The sequence below is a fragment of the Lonchura striata genome, chromosome 1A (genome assembly GCF_050655825.1).
Source record: "Lonchura striata isolate lonStrDom1 chromosome 1A, ASM5065582v1, whole genome shotgun sequence".
NCBI classification, from domain to species: Eukaryota; Metazoa; Chordata; class Aves; order Passeriformes; family Estrildidae; genus Lonchura; species Lonchura striata.
This window is the reverse complement of record NC_140741.1, coordinates 28,256,769-28,272,769: the sequence shown is the minus strand read 5'-3', so window position 1 is coordinate 28,272,769 and position 16,001 is coordinate 28,256,769. Positions and strand designations below refer to the sequence as shown.

At 40.3% G+C, this 16,001-nt stretch overlaps 1 protein-coding gene across 1 annotated transcript in view; it reads right to left on the bottom strand.

The window, feature by feature from the left end:
- Nucleotides 1-16,001, bottom strand: part of EP300 (EP300 lysine acetyltransferase) — a 59,887-nt gene that overhangs the window by 21,854 nt on the left and 22,032 nt on the right. Inside the window, exons 3-15 of the mRNA XM_021552832.3 lie at nt 13,294-13,470; nt 10,936-11,197; nt 10,077-10,190; nt 8,926-9,162; nt 6,411-6,504; nt 5,955-6,089; nt 5,460-5,577; nt 4,794-4,968; nt 4,330-4,407; nt 3,395-3,504; nt 2,649-2,804; nt 1,142-1,585; nt 461-649 (exon numbers count right to left, since the gene is read on the bottom strand). Coding sequence (XP_021408507.1) covers nt 461-649; nt 1,142-1,585; nt 2,649-2,804; nt 3,395-3,504; nt 4,330-4,407; nt 4,794-4,968; nt 5,460-5,577; nt 5,955-6,089; nt 6,411-6,504; nt 8,926-9,162; nt 10,077-10,190; nt 10,936-11,197; nt 13,294-13,470 — 2,289 coding nt within the window. The remainder of the gene's footprint in view (nt 1-460; nt 650-1,141; nt 1,586-2,648; nt 2,805-3,394; nt 3,505-4,329; nt 4,408-4,793; nt 4,969-5,459; nt 5,578-5,954; nt 6,090-6,410; nt 6,505-8,925; nt 9,163-10,076; nt 10,191-10,935; nt 11,198-13,293; nt 13,471-16,001) is intronic.

Genomic DNA, 16,001 nt, shown 5'->3' with positions numbered 1-16,001 from the left:
CATCTACACATCATCTAAATACCTCCATGAATGGTGACTCAACCATTTCCTGGGCAGCTTGTTCTAATGCTTGATAACACTTTCAGTGAGGAAACTTCTCCTAATATACAACCTGAACCTCCCCTGGCACAACCTGAAGCCATTTCCCCTCATCCTAGTATCTGCTATTTTAACAGCTGTAGGACTGACCCGAGTGCACCCTCACAATGGCATTTACCAAAGCAAAGCCTCATAGCAACTACAATATAATGGTCCTTTCTGTGGCCACTGACTTCTACTACCCCAATTTCACCAGAAAACACAGACCCTTCTTTCAGAATAAGACAAAATACAACAGTCAAAACTGCAACAGCAGTAGGTAGCACCTACAGCTCTCACTGAATTCTGAAAGGAATGACAGAAAGCATCCAGCAGTACTAGATGAAGCTATTCTACTCCAATATCTGATCAACAATCTCACCTCAGATTTCTCCTCCAATTGCATCTCTGTTTGTTCTGGTTCCCCTTCATCTGTTTTAATTTCCATTTTCACTTCCTGCAAGGGTGGCTGCTGCTGTTCTGGAACAGTCTGCTGTGAGTTCACCTCTGTGCTGCTGGTGGATGGGGGGTTGGATACCTGCCCATCAATGCTCACAGCTGGTTGTGAAAGCTGGGAACAAAACACATTACAAATGGGCTTCAACGAACCTGTTCTCCTTTTCTAATCTATGTTTTACCTATGCTACATTTCCACCAAATTTAAAAGCACTCTAATACTCTTCTATTTGCTTTCCCTGAAGGATACAGTGGTCCCACAACCTCAACTACTGGAAAACATATATCAGAGGCATGCACTAGAAGGCCTTGTCTACAGAAAATGGCATTGTTTCCCCTATTGTATAAGTACTGTGCATATGTATACGTAACCAAAAGCCTCAGCCACATTTCAAAGAGAATTTCAAAACATGTACAAGAATTCTGTAAAATACTTCCTCTCTGGAAACAGCAGATGATCTACAAACTTGTCTTGATGGAAAAGGTTTACTCCCCAAATAAAAAAATCCCCCTGTTTTAATATTAAATATGCCAGGAGCAGACAACTGAAAATTAAACCTTACACACAAACATTTGCAGGGAAAGCACAATTAAAGTATTTCCTTACAGGTGTTGTGGGGTGCTGAGGTTGCAGCGGTGCTGATGGTGTGGGAACAGATGCAGTCGTGCTCTGCTGTGACAAAGGCTGCTGCTGTTGCTCTGCAGAAGGGGTAACTGGAACTGGAGGCTGGACTTGTGGAGGCAGCTGTGCCTGTGGAGGCGTTGGAGTCTGCCTTTGAGGGGGGTGCATAGTTTGGGACTGCGGTCCAGGTGGCATTGCCTGAGGAGCAGGTGTGGGGGCAGTGGTGGCAGCAGCTGCTGCTGCCTGCTGTTGCTGTGATCCCAAGCCTGGGGGCGTGTGGTGAGGTGTTGGGGTTCGGCTAGGTACTGGAGAAGGAGAATTTTGGTGCATGGGAGGCTGTGGAAGAGGTGGGCAGTGAATATGGCTCCCTTGAGAACCTGGAGCCATTGCAGGAGAGTTCACAGGACAGGAAGCACTGGTCATTTGTGCCTGTGGGAAAACAGGTACACATTTGCAGTGATTTGGTATAGAAAAGCAAGAGAAATTACTGTCAAATGTCTGCTTTCCCACAGTGTACTTTAGAAATGTGACAAACCATCTGCTTCACTTTTAAAAACTCTTTCAAAAGCAGAAATGGTCTACTTGATTTATTTTGTTCTACACAAACATAAGGCTGTTTTGTAATTTATTCATCTCTCTTACAGAAGTTTCAATAGAATAACTTGAACTTGTTGATACACTTAAAGAATGGCACACCTACACTCCCAGTTTGCAAAACATTTCTTTCTAAAACTGCAGATTTGTACATCCTGAATATGGGACAATGCACCACAGTGAAAAACTGATTCAAATACACTTAGTGTGCCCATGCCTCCACCCCCAAGATTAGAAACTGAATTTATCATCACAAATAAGTACAGCTTTAACTCTACCATTATAAAATTACAAAAAAATTGTATTGGTCAAGATAAAAAACTGTAACTCCACAATAATCTTGCCTGCAAACTAGGAAGAAGCATCAATGAGAAGCAAACTGACGTTCCCTACTTCTTCCTGGCCTGAAAGGTTCTTGCTGAAAAGGGAGAGGGAGAGGACAGAAAGGAAACTGCTAGACTGTACGTTCAGATCTTCAGTAGTGATAACCCTCTTAATCCCCCAAAGCCAGCAACACATGAGCCTGGATAGACATGCCTTTTTATGACTTATCCTGCCACCTCTTAATTTCTCAGGCTCTGCTGCTTCGCTGTTCAGCAAGAGAATCTTAACTTTGCATGCTAAGTCACAATTTCTTCTTTGCTCCATAAAAAAAAAAACCTAAAACAATTTGTCTATAACACCTAAATTTAAGCCTGAGAACAAGTCAACAATATTTCAACCTTGCCATTCCCAGTGCTACACCAGGAAAATGAAAAGTCTCGATAAACTAATTTGGTTCTTATAATTCCACAAGTCTCTCAAGGAAACAAGTTGCTCTCCATTACTACAAACTTAACAATCATAACCAGTTTATGACAAAGGCCACTGACACCACGTCAACAAATCAGAAACTTACTTGAGATACTGGCGTCTGATTGCCAGGCTGAGTCATAGGCATGCTCGCTGTGTTCATTCCCGGGGAAGAAGCAGGGAACTGAGTCTGTTGTAGAAATTGATTCTGACCAGAAGGCTGGCCAACACCTGGTTGCTGCATACGTGAAGGAAATCCCATCTGGTGGAAAAGAAAGCAACTCATTTCACACAATGTGCATACACCTTCATAATATTTTACCAAAAAAAAACCAAACAAACAAACAAACAAAAAAAAAAACCCAAAAAACCAAAAAAAAAACCCACAAAAAAACACAAAACAAAAAACATTCATCTTTTTGCAGAAGTTGATGCTTGCCACTTATCTGTAGTATACAATGTAAAAAACCTGCTCATAGCTCTTTTCAAAAGACAGAATTTATGACTATTTCTCTTAAAAGCTAAGTAAAAGGATATTGATTTCAGATTGGGACTGTAACTTAAGATTTATTTTGGTTCCTTGTTTTAAAAATGTAACAACAAGCCACTTCAGCTTATTTTTTAGGCAATTCTTACCATTATCTAAAGATTTACTATATATCAGGCAGATATTAGAGAAGAAGAAAAGGACAGAAACCAAAGGGCCAAGAGAAAGACGAAGTGATGATTGCTTTATTTTTACTAAGTGATTATTGCTTTATTTTAAAATATCTTTTATTGATTGATTTTACGGAAACCACAGACAAGAGAAGCAAAGCCATGAACTTGACCCTGGTGGGAAGGCACACTGACCTGGTTCATGGCCCCAGCCTGACTTAGCTGTCCAGGGTGCTGAAGAGGAGGGGTTTGCCGGGGTCCCATCGGTGACAGCTGCATGTTCATCTGACCAAACTGATTCATTCCTGTGAATTTGTGCCAAAAAAAAAATGTGTAAACAAAGACCTGAAATTTTTAGGCACCATTCCACATTTGGAGGAGAAATACTGTTCCTTTAATTTTGCTTTCTAGCAACCAGCTTTCAATCAAATATTGCCTTCTTTTAACTAGTTACGTGGAATAATTTTAAATATAGTTATCGAGCTACCTACTCTTTCAGAATACAGACCAGCTTTTCCCCTCTCAAGACATCCGTTTCCACTGTTATTAAAACTCATTAAGTTTGAAAACTACTGTAACACGTGACAAATACTGATTGTCACACCTGCTGCTGAAGATCAACTTTCCACAGAAAGTTTTATTATCTTAATTACATATTAGAAATTCCCTTATTGAATCTCAAACTGTATTTTATCTTCAAGCACTTTGCATGATAGCTATAACACATCTTGAATGTATAAAAAAGGTTCTGCCCTTTTTTTCTGAGCAATAAGTCTCACCACATTCCCTCTGCCATGAACATGTCCTCACCTGAGCTGGCTAGGCTCACCATGTTTGTCTGATCCCACCTTCCTTTGCACACATCATCAGAAATTCCAAAAGCATCAAGCTGTTTATTTAACAAAGCAAGCAGCTAACGTGCAGCTTAAAATCACAAGACAAAATGGTACTAGAGATAGTGTTTTGTATTTATTATATAGTTATTTAAGACTTATGCAATATAGATAGCTATTTTCTTAACCAAACGTAAAAACTGCACATGATACAAGGTCTCTGATGCTTCAATAAGAGCTGTTCAAATCCAAGATTCCTTTAAAAATCACAGTAGCAAATTTTCTTCAAATATTTACCTGGCTGTGCCTGCATGCGATTCATCATCTGGTTTGGCACATTGGCACGTATCAGGGTTGGGTCAGAAAGAGGACCATCTGCAAAAAAAGATATTGAAATAAAATAATGTTATTCAGAAGACCACCAGGATTTATCCATCAAACATTTTAGTGAGAATTACACATTAAAACTCATGTATAAAGAAAGTAAGTGTATACAGTAACTAAACATTATTTAAGAGTCCTCAAAGTGTAAGGCAAACTCAATAACTTCCTTGAAAATAGAAGTACATTCCAGTGACAGAAATATCTTCATCAGATTTCAGAAACTGGGGGAAAATGTAAAGCATGTTATCAAGCTACAACAATGAACAGTTGCTCACAACTGAGTCAGGTACCCATGAACAGCTAAACAGTCACTAGACCACTGAAATGACAGTATAGGATTTCCTGCACCAAGTGATCAGTAACCCAAATGTTCTTACTTGCAGACATTCCTGGCTGTGGCTGTCCCATATTAGGGCCTTGATTCATGGGAGTTTGTGGCATGCCTGGAGCATTTGGGATCATATTTTGCTTCTGTAGCCTGGTTCGTCGTTTCTCCTCCAACTCCTTCTGAATCTTGTAGATCTTCTCTGCTAGCAAGTGATAGTACTCTGCCTGTTGGACAGGAATAAAAACCAAGAAAGGAGATGTGACACACATTAAGAAAAGGAAACTGGTCCCAGTGATTCAGACTTGCAAAGCGGCCTTACAGACACATTTTTGTTTGGGGTGGGAAACAGTGTTCCCCTTTGCAGAGACTGTCAGATAGAGGGGGAAAAGGGCACTGCTAAGGGCACTGCTCTCCATTATTAGACCAACACCAAGTATTTATCTTCTTGTCTCCAACATTGGGACAATCACAGTGAAGAGCTTCAACACTGCTTTTGGAGGACAGTGAAAAGTCTCAGGCACAGCACATCTCAACTCCTGGCACATCCAGGCAGCAGCCTTCAACTGGTTGGCTCCTAGACCCCATCAGGCACCCCCTAAACACTTGCTTCCTCAGCTTGGAAGTGCCATTTGTGCTTTCATTTCTCTTCCTCCCCAGTCAGCACAGGATCAAGGTAGAAATACACAGAACTAGACAACAGGGGATGGCATCTCACCCTGCTGTTTGCTGATTCATACATATCCCCTTCCACTTTCCGAGCATATGCCACCAGATTCTCCATACGTCGATCCTTCAGCGCTGCAGGGTCAGGAGTAGGAAATATGGCTTGGACTCTGAGCAGGAAGAAAACAATATTTAAGAAATGCATGTAAGTGATTAGAATGTTCCAAGACCCCCCAGTGGTCTGAACACAAAGTAGCAAGCAAATCCTCTGACAGACTGCAGATACTGCTGCTTCTTCCAGGGGCAGTAGATGTTTGTAGATGGCTTGAGCCCGGAGTGTGAAACTTCCAAGAAAACAGCCCCAAACCAGCAGATGCAGCTCCATCTTTTGGCTTCTGCTTTCCCTTCTCCATGTATCCTGACAAAATTCACTCCTCAGCCCTCTAGTTCTGCAAGTCAGGCTTCCTTCTGCAAACCCTCTGCCTCCAATACACCCCTGGGGCAGCAGCTCACTTAACAGGAGATTGTTTTGATATTTGCTACTCACAACTTATGAACAAGGTGGTTTCGGAGATCCTGAGTAATGTCTTCATGCCACTGCTTTCGAATTCCGGTATTGGATGGTTGAGCTGTCGGCATGGCTCCCAAACTGGCAACATTGGTGCTTTCACTCATCATGGGGCTTCAAAAACAGAGCAAGAATTGAGTGCAAAAGTCTGGACCCAGCTTAATCATCTTACAGTCATAGCCTCTTTTAGAATAATGTTAGGACAAAGTGCTAGTTCAGCCATTCCCTAATCAATAGACAAACTGCAGAAATAGTTGCACGCATTCACACCAAACACAGTGAAAGAGTACATGCTGTTCTACCCAAGCACTTGGAAAACTGCAACAAAAACTACAAAATCCAATGGAAGAGAGAGTCATCAACAGCATTTACTTCACTGTTTATGCAAGAAGTGCCATGAGATAAAACCAATAGGGTAAAAAGAATTCAACTTACTTTTGAGAATTCATAGTTGAATGTAGCATTGAGTCAGGCAGCAGATTAGGAGGTTGAACCCCTACTCCTCCATTCACTCCCATTGGATTTGCACCTAGAAAACAGAAGAATACAGAAAAATTTAAGAGCCCATTTATCAAAAAAAATCAGTAACTGTTCAGCAATAACAAGGGTTTAGCCTTTCAAGTACTTGGACTTTTGTGAAGTGAATTTAATTACCTATTGCTCTCTTCACCCCTCTTTTTTTGACAAGCCCAAGAAAAAGCCCAAGGCCCAACACTGGTGACCTCTAAGTGAAGCATCAACCTCATTACTCCTCTGCACATCTTCCTGAACTTATCTACAAACAAGTGATTTCAATTTGCTCCAAGTATTATGTTCCAGAGCATCCTCTCCTGTGACTGTCTAATGAAAGAGTCCAACCACTTCTGCTTTTTCGTTTAGAAGCAGTTGGGTATTTTTTCATTCAGAATCTTAGGATATGTATTCACAAAGGCTTAAAAAACTTAAATCATCAGTTAGCACCTACATCTGACAAGGTCCTCTCTCAGCCACTACATACTTGATGATCCTACAACTACCTCCAATGCTTGTAAGAAAGAAAATCTGGCAATCCTTTGCAGAAAACACCACTAATTTGTTGCATAACAAAATCTGGTTTTCTGAATCATACCCAATCACCATAAAAACTGCCTCTTTTTGTCACATACTACAGTTACCTCTCAATTAGTAAAGAAAAATGCAGTATATTTCTGTCTGGAACTTCCAAAGAGATCATTTTATGAAGCTGCAAGCAGCATGAAAACCATTACCAAGCTTTCCACGTATTTAGGACATTTGAATCCGACAGGATCTGTATTTCAAGCAAAATTATACACTGCATACAGGAGAAGCCCACTGAAATTAAGTATATTGAGCCTAACACATACCCCTAATATCACAACAAAGTACTTAACCAATTTTTCATAAATCTGTTCCAAATGTCCTTTCCTTTAGTCCTTTTCTTCTTCCCAAATCCATTCTGCCATCTGAAAGCACACTGGCATGCAAGACAACAGTCAACCTTTACCTTAACTCTTCCTTTTTCAACTGTTTGTTTGAGCTACTTAGGATTGCAGTTTTTCACACAGCAGTCCTCATCAAATCCTACTATTTCTCCAAAACTAGCCCTGTTGTCCTGTAGGCCATGACCTAGTAATTTCTCTCTCACCTATTGTAACTCCCTCCTTAGCTACCCACACCTAATAAGGAAGCAACAGTCAAATGCCTACACTCTCCATGCTTATCCTTTCTACATTAAGCTGCTGTTCTTCACATTCCAAGAGCTTTTTGAATCCCATTTTCATTAGATTTTCTTAGCAATTGTACAAAGAATGCCCGCTGTTTTGCAAGGAATGCACAGGCAAAATACTGTTTATAAGTAATTACATACATAAAAAAATAAGAATAATTTTGCTTCAGAAAAGACTCCAAGGAACAATAGAAAATCATATTATTTTAATCTAATTTCTTTTAAGACCCTTGCCCTTTTCTCTGTTTTCACACACTTGAATGTAAAGTTTTAGCAACTCACATGCAATCTGTGAGGGCCATTCATCTCATTAACAAGTCTACTCTACCCTGCAGCCGTTTCCTGAGTAGCTCGGGAGCAATGTTCCCTTTGCAGAGCAAAGCAGCAGTTGGTTTCAGGTTGGAGTTTGTGTGTTTCTGCACCACTCTCATTCTGTATGCAAGCTTCTCATGGGACACATAGGCATCATCACAACAATCCCACAAAAGCTTGTGATAAATCATTACTAGCTCTCCTTTCCTCTTTTCCGCTAAAAAAGCCACATCTACTTATGCAACTTGAGCAAACAGCTAAGAGAGAGAAAAATTCCTGTGATGTAATCTCAAACTATCGAACTTAGATTTGGTGGTTAAAGGTGACTTCATTTGATGGCATTGATAGACAGGTTCTGATTAACTGCACTTTGAATTGAAAATGTCATCTAGTCCTACATGTTGCTATAAGCCACTTAGACAATTTAGAGCTATGTGAGATCACATGACAGAATTCGGGGAGGATGTCAGTTATTTACTATTTTTCATTTTTTTAACAAACCTTACATATCTGAGATACAAATGTAAAATACTACACTCTGAGTGACAAAGAAGTACTCCTGAATGCTGGCATTCCAATCCCTGCATATCCAATTAAAAACTTCCCAATAGCCTGAAACTTGCCTTACAGTACAATTATAAAGATAGGAAAAAAAAAATCCTTGAAAAATTAACATTTTTACAAAGAAACTAGTTTTTCCAGACAACTTATTTTCCAGGAGAAGGGCACTTCGGCCCTCTAAAGTTCCTGTTCCACTAAGCAAGTTGCTATTTCAAGTCTAAAATATCGCAAAGCCCTACCTTTTGCAAATTAACTAGCAGGATTAAGCTAATAGATTGAGAAAATTTGCATTAGATGTAGCATGGGGAAGTTGCCTGTAGTTTGCATTTTAACACTAACAGATAAACTTACTCATAGGATTCATAGGGCGCAGGCTCTGTGGTGACTGTCCCTGTTGCTGATTCTTCACTTGAGCCTGGGGCTGTGTCTGCATCTGGTTCCCTTGATAGGTCAGTCCGAGGGCTGCGTAGGCTCTCTCGATGGAGCTGGGGTCTATCTGACTGGTAGTGTTAATGCTGGGCGTTGTCTGCTGCCCCACGCCCACAGAGCCGGTATTGGCAAGTCCTACTGCAGCTCCGCCCAGCAGCGCTGCGAGAGACACACGGAGTTAGAGGAGAGAAGGCGGCCAGAGGGGCCTGCCAATAAGGGACAGACAAAGAGTGCACAGGCTGCTCAGAACTAAAACATCTTCAGGAAGCATGCAGGGAACAGATCTGAAAAACCTGTCATGAAACATAGAGACAAGTTTTGACCCAACCAGCCAATCCAACATGCTGTTTTCCCTTTGGGCTGCTTAGAGGAAATCCCACTCTTAAGTATTTAGGACACATCTGCTTGCTTCAAACTGAAAACAGAGGCACACCATGTCACAGAGGTTAAAGGCAGAAGTGTACATACAACTTCCCACCAGCCTTTGCAATACCTTTTTTGCCCTTTTAGGTTTTTGGGGTTTTTTTTTGTTTTCTTAAACAAAGAAACAGCTCACACTAGTCATGAGAAGAGCCTACAGTAACATTAAAGTAGGGAGGAAAAAAACCCATACAGGTAACACAATGACAAAAATTTTGCCAAACATTTTGTCAGGGAGATCAAGGGGATAAAGAGAAAGGGGAAGTGACATCTGATGGAAACAAAGAATGAAGAGAGAACCAAGTATCAGGAAATGACACAATGTGTGTGTGTGCACACATCTGTCTCCAGAAAGCGTCCAGCTGGAAGAAGCAGCAATGAAAAAACAACCATTTGGTTGAGAGAGCTATGATTTGTTCACCCTTATCCTTACCTTTCTTCTTGATAGAAAAATACAATAAAGTTAGAAAGCTTTCATAAACGCTAGTAATCAGAACCAGAAAAATACTCAGAGATTAAAACAAGAGAAAAAATCACATTAACAGGTTCCTAGGCTTGAGAGCATCACCACTATTATCTGGGTGCAAGAAAGTTTAATTCCCAACATGCATTTTATGGTTTGTTCAATATACAGAATTCCCCAATAGACTTACATTGCTGATTTCTTTTGTCCCCAGCATTTTTGAGAGGCAAACATACAGGACAATCATGTCTCGTACAATTCTTCCAGTGTGAGATGATTTGTCGGGAAGATGCACAATGTGCCACTGACAAAGAAAAGAAATGAAAAGCATTTACAAACTCCTCCCAGTATCTCCACATGTTCATCACAAACTGGGTAGAGAGCAGCATTTTCTCTCAGGGCACACACCTATATCAACAGAAGTCAAAGTATTATTTGAAATAGTTCACCACTAACTAGCCTTGCAAATGTAGCCAGATTTCTTCTAGTACTATTGGCTCAACCAAAGCCTACTCAAAAACTCCATGTGATATACCCAAACCTATGTCTCCATGGCTTGAAGGATAACTCCATCTAGCTCAGGTGTCAGGCAGACTGTGCCAAGCAAATGAGATGTCAACAACTGGCACAATCCAGATTAGCCAAGGCTATCAAAAGGGAGATTACATTTTAGTAGGACAGAGAGGTTGCAAGTGCCAGTAGCAGTCAAATTCATGTCTTCCTATTGCTCGAGATTCATCTTTTCAGTTTAAAGAAGACTGGTAGACTCCTATTTGCAGATTCCTGGTTTATGTCTACCTTTTAAAAAAAGTCAGAATCCAAAAAGATTTTGGATGAGTTACAAAGTTAGGCAAAATAGTTTTACTCATGTCTTTGTTGTATCTTGTTCCCTCTAACTTGCCTAAATTTTAGAGGCTAAGAAGTTGCTTACAATTCCCTGCCTTAAGCAAATAAGACAGAATTTCTTTAACTTTTTTCCCAAGACACTCACTAGTCCATCTCTTTCTAAGAAACATTGACCAAATCTACATAGCCACTCCCCCACTTACCTTGGCAAGATTTGCCAGCCTGACAATGTGTCATGTGGTTCAAGACATTCTTCATGGTTCGGCAATGCGGGAGGTTGCACTGCCGCACCTCCCCGTTGGCCTGTTCTCGACGCTGACACTTGTGAGCATGTAAGAGGAGAACAAGTTGCTGCTGAATCAGTTTGCGCTTTTCTGGATCTGCTGTCGGTGCTCCAGACCCCATTCCTTGAGAAGCTGCTGGCCCCATCCCAGCTTGCTGCACCTGGGGAGCCTGCTGCTGGCCCTGAAGAAGGTGAAAAAGAAATTCATGGAAATAAATCTACTTTTGAAAATAATTAATTTAGCAAGTAAACAGCAATATATGAGAAAGTCCAGTAAGAGAAACAATTGCTACTAAAATATCTGATTGAGGAAAGAGCCCACCTCTATGTAGTTCTTGTGGACTCATTGAAAATGCCCTTTATTCTCTTGCCAGCCACAATTTCCTCCTCATATCACTCTATTAGTCCTAGCTCTTGCATTATCAATAGCCAGCAGACCTTTGCACATGCTTACACGTTAATCTGCAGTGCTAGACTAACCAGAAAATATTAAAAGCATTTAGATCTCAAATCTCGCATTAATGAAAGAAAGCCTATTTTAGAATGAATAGGGGTTTTCCTCTCAGTATAAGGTATCTCAAGTTGACTGCTCCTGGAAAAGGAGAATGAAAGGCAAGTTCTGGGAAACTTTTAACCTTTTCTACCAGCAAACTTGCACATATGCATTCAAAACAAGCATCTTCTAGTCTCTGTTAGAGATGAAGCATAGTTTCAAGATAATAAACACCAAAGAACTTATGTCACGTATGGCAGAATCTAGTTTGTCTTCTCTGCTTCTGTTTATTTATGCAGAACTCTTTGTATTCCTTTCAGGTGACATTTGAGGAATACTCAAATAAGAGAGGTTCAGGTACTCTATGTTGCTTGTATCACTTCAGTTTTACAGACTTCAGTTTCTAATTGACTCTTCAAGTTCAACAGGATGTTTCTGGAGATCTCCAGCTCTTTAGACCCCAGGTACTTGTATTTCTAAACCCCAGTTCTCCTATAGCTCTTGACTTCTAGTGTTAACCTTTCATTTTACAAGGTGACTTCACCAATTAGTCAATCTCTCAGGTCTGTGCATGTTCCAACATCATCATAACTGTCTTGTTTGCAGTCTGGTGTTGTAAATGACAGCTGAGACAGCAACAACTTTAAATTCCTACGTTTTCACCAGCTTCAAAAGAGTTATATGCTCTGCACTGAACACAAACTTAACAGCTGGGGTTCTGAACAAGTTTTGGCTGCTTTTTTATTGATTCATACAACCAACTGGTTTGTTTGTCTTTCAATGTTTCATGCTCATCTTAAAAAAAAAAAAAACATTAAATAAAACTCACAGGATGAAGCTCTTTTTAAATTTAAAGGTACTAAAGTTAACTGGAAATGGTTTTCAGCAACAGTTAAGTAAGATCAATAGACAGACCCTCCCAGGGTGTGTGTGGGAGTGAAATTTGAAGCAGGGAGAACACATGCTATATTCAGAAAAATGAATTTGTTTCCTAAATTAAAGAAAATAATATATATGGGGGGGAAAAAAGCCTGGTAGGGCATGTTGCATGTCATACCCCTAACCAATTTAAACTTTGAAAATGGAGCATCAGCTTTAAGTTCAAGCCAGGGAATCTACTGTTAAGGCATGTGGTGAGGCACTGGCATTTAAAAGCTCAGGTCATCCACTTTTCCCGCTATTCTTCTTGCCCCTTTCCTTAAGTCCTGCTGCAATAAAAGTGGAGGGAAAAGGGAAAGGTACCAAGGCTACTACAGTTGCCAGAGAAACACCTCCAGCATCAGGATTGTTGTGCATGTTCATGTGATTCACAAGATGAACGCACAGCTGGGGTTTCTAAGCCCTATCACAGACAATACCTGTTTGAAAAGGGACACCTCTCTTTACCAAAAGAAGAGGTAAGTACAAACAGGAAAATAATTCTCCAGACAGATAATCTCAGGAGAAGGGGGCCAATACAGAACAGCGAAATAAAGGATGGGACAGGAGAGCAGAGGTGTCCAAACAGGTTACGTAGCTCATTTCAGCTAAGGAGCTCCATTCCATTTTCCTTGTTAACAGGGTTTGAAGGCCAAAGAGTGGAGATGCAATTTATCAACATAGAAAGCACAACTCAGCCCTCTCCCACATATCAGTCCTAGGGGTTTAAACAAGTACATTGTGTGGATTCCAAGCACATATTCACCTTGGTAATACAGCTGCAAAAAACTTAAAATGTGGCAAGACCAGAGCATATTGTTCCTCTTTACCACAACATTTTATGAATACATCTTTCATTCTACTTACCATGTTAGGCATTCCTGCCCCAGGAACTGGCTTCTTGTCCATTGGAAACTGTGGTAAACTATTCTGCAGTCCAGCTTTATTCTGCATCTGAGGGCCAAGTCCACTGGCTCCAATCTGCTGCCCAGTATTTTGACTATAGGGCTGACCATAAGGGCTGGGATTGCTCATCATTCCCATCTAGGAATTAAAATTGTAAGATGTTCAAGTAAGATAGTTAAAGTTCTCAATGTGTAAGAAAAATTTATACTTCATAGAAGCAAGAGAGATCACAGCCACTGGCTGGCTGCAATGGAATACTGACCCACATGCTTCCCCTGCTCCTTCATGTTCACAGATTTACTCATCACACAACATTACCTTCTCAACTAGATAGTTCCTGTAAACACAACAAAGCCAACTTTGCAATCTTTGAGATCTGACTGGATAGAAGTGGCCTGATTATTTATTTACAAAATATTTTTCAACAAATTTCTCATTTCACATTCATGAATTCTACAAATCTTGCAAATTTGTAACATGGACTACATAATTCTTCCAGACTTGAGTTCTCCTCCCTGCACTTATGCAGACTCCAAATGAAGACAAATATCATCTTTGTTCATATCAGCACAGTTTATCTCAAAAACATCCTACTCAACTGCTATCACTCACACAGCTTGTCTCCAGACAGGCATAACAATGCATGTCTGCATTATCAGTACACAAACATTTTCAATTTAAGAATACACCATAGTCATAGGTAACACCTCACAGTCACACCAATTCATTTGCAGTACTAGAGGTCAAAGGAGAGGACAGGTAGAAAGTCTGCAAACAAAACAAATCTATTGAATCATCCACCCACAGAGGAAATAGATTCATGTTTCATACAAGCCATACACATATTCAACAGTTCTAGCACATCAGAATATACCATTTGTTGTCTTGCAACACCCAGAACCTAAAGAATAAGAAGCAATCTTGCCAATAAAGTTGATTGTCCTCTGATTTTTTTTTTTTTCCATTCCTTGCATTCCCATTTATTTTCCATGGGAAATTTGGCCTTCTAGGACCAAAAGAACTAGACAGAGAGGACCAGAAAAACTAGAGATTTTTCTTAAGATTACCAAGTTCTCACCACTACTCAGGCAGGATCTTCAAGGAGCCATAACTCAACAACAATGGCACAAAAATACTTAAAAATGAGCTGTGTTGCTTCAACTCACATTAGCATTTGACTAGACAATGTCCAGTCTCCTTGATGCTCTTTGGTTCAAAGCATTTTCCTGCACTCAAAGAAGAACATAACTCCATGGTAGGCCTGTTTCTAATCATGTCTACATTTATTCTCAAAGCATCCTCCCCTAGCAGAAGCACCTTGTTTCTGCTCACCAAGCTTCTTCAACCTGCACTAGAAGTAACCAACATGCTCTGAGATTACCTGCAATTAGTCACATTTCTCTTTTTCAGGCTATAACAACCTTCAATCCATTATAATAGCCTTCAGTTTGCATTTACAAAATAAGGCAGGATCAAACTCAAGCTCCAGGAAAAGGAATGCAAAATTCACCAAAGAACCTGCTACTTCAGACATCTGATATGCACAAGTGAATTCACTTGAGGACAGCCCTCCTCCTCCACACATAAGAAATAACCATAATCACACAGCAGTAATTCATTAGAGAGCAATGAAAAGAATCTCTACGCATGGCAGAAAAACAAACTATGTAATGATCAAGCAGAAATAAAAGCCTTCCTTCCCATTGCCATGTCTCAAACACAATGAATACACCTATGGTGATCAATGAAGCGGTTGCTGCCAAAACCAGGACAGGTTAAGACCCAAAGCCTTCCTTCCTCTCCCTCAGAACACTAGTAAGATCTTATATGCAAGTTAAGCCAAAGGCAAAAAGAGAAGAAAAGCATAAGGAGACAGCAAATACACTTTCAGAAATATTCCCCACTGTCACTGCCACCTCAAATTGATGAGCACGTTTTCAAGGCTCAGTGAAGGCCTGACATTGAGAATTAGTCCCTTAAGAAAACAAGATATGTTTTCCTGTAAGACAGCCTTATCCCTTTGAGGCAATCTCAAAACTCCAGAGAGAGTTTTGAAAGCAAGGACATCCCTAAAACCATAGATTTCTGAGCAAAGCTTTCAAGTTCATTAACAATCACAGCTCATAAAGTCAGTTGACATCTGAGAGTACACCAAAGCACAGACAAGCTGGCTATTACTATCACCAGTCCCATTTGACTTCTGTAACTTATGCTGCTATCAGCCTTAGAAAACAGAAACCAAACCAAACATTCAGAATTAAAGGCTGAAAGCACATTTTCACAACTTGGTGTCACAGGGAGAAATCAAGACACCCAACTCAGACAATTGGAGACTTTACACACTGATATCAAAGGGTTCAGAATAACTGTGGCCTTGTGAGCCAGCTCTGTCTTGACTACAGGGTAAGAAACTCAAACCTAAACTTAAAAAGGATACTTTTGCTACATCACCCAAAACAACTTTCTAATGAAACTCATGAAACAGATGAGTTTCACCATTTATATTTGCAACAAAGCTGAACACAAGTTTTATGTGAAGCATCTGACTTTTTCAAATTACTCATCAAGCTGGCTCAGGACAAGGACTTCTGATGCTTTCTCAAGCATCAGCCACTGGCACTGTTTGGGGTGCAGGACAAGCTCCCTCTAACAAGGCTCTCTCCACGAAA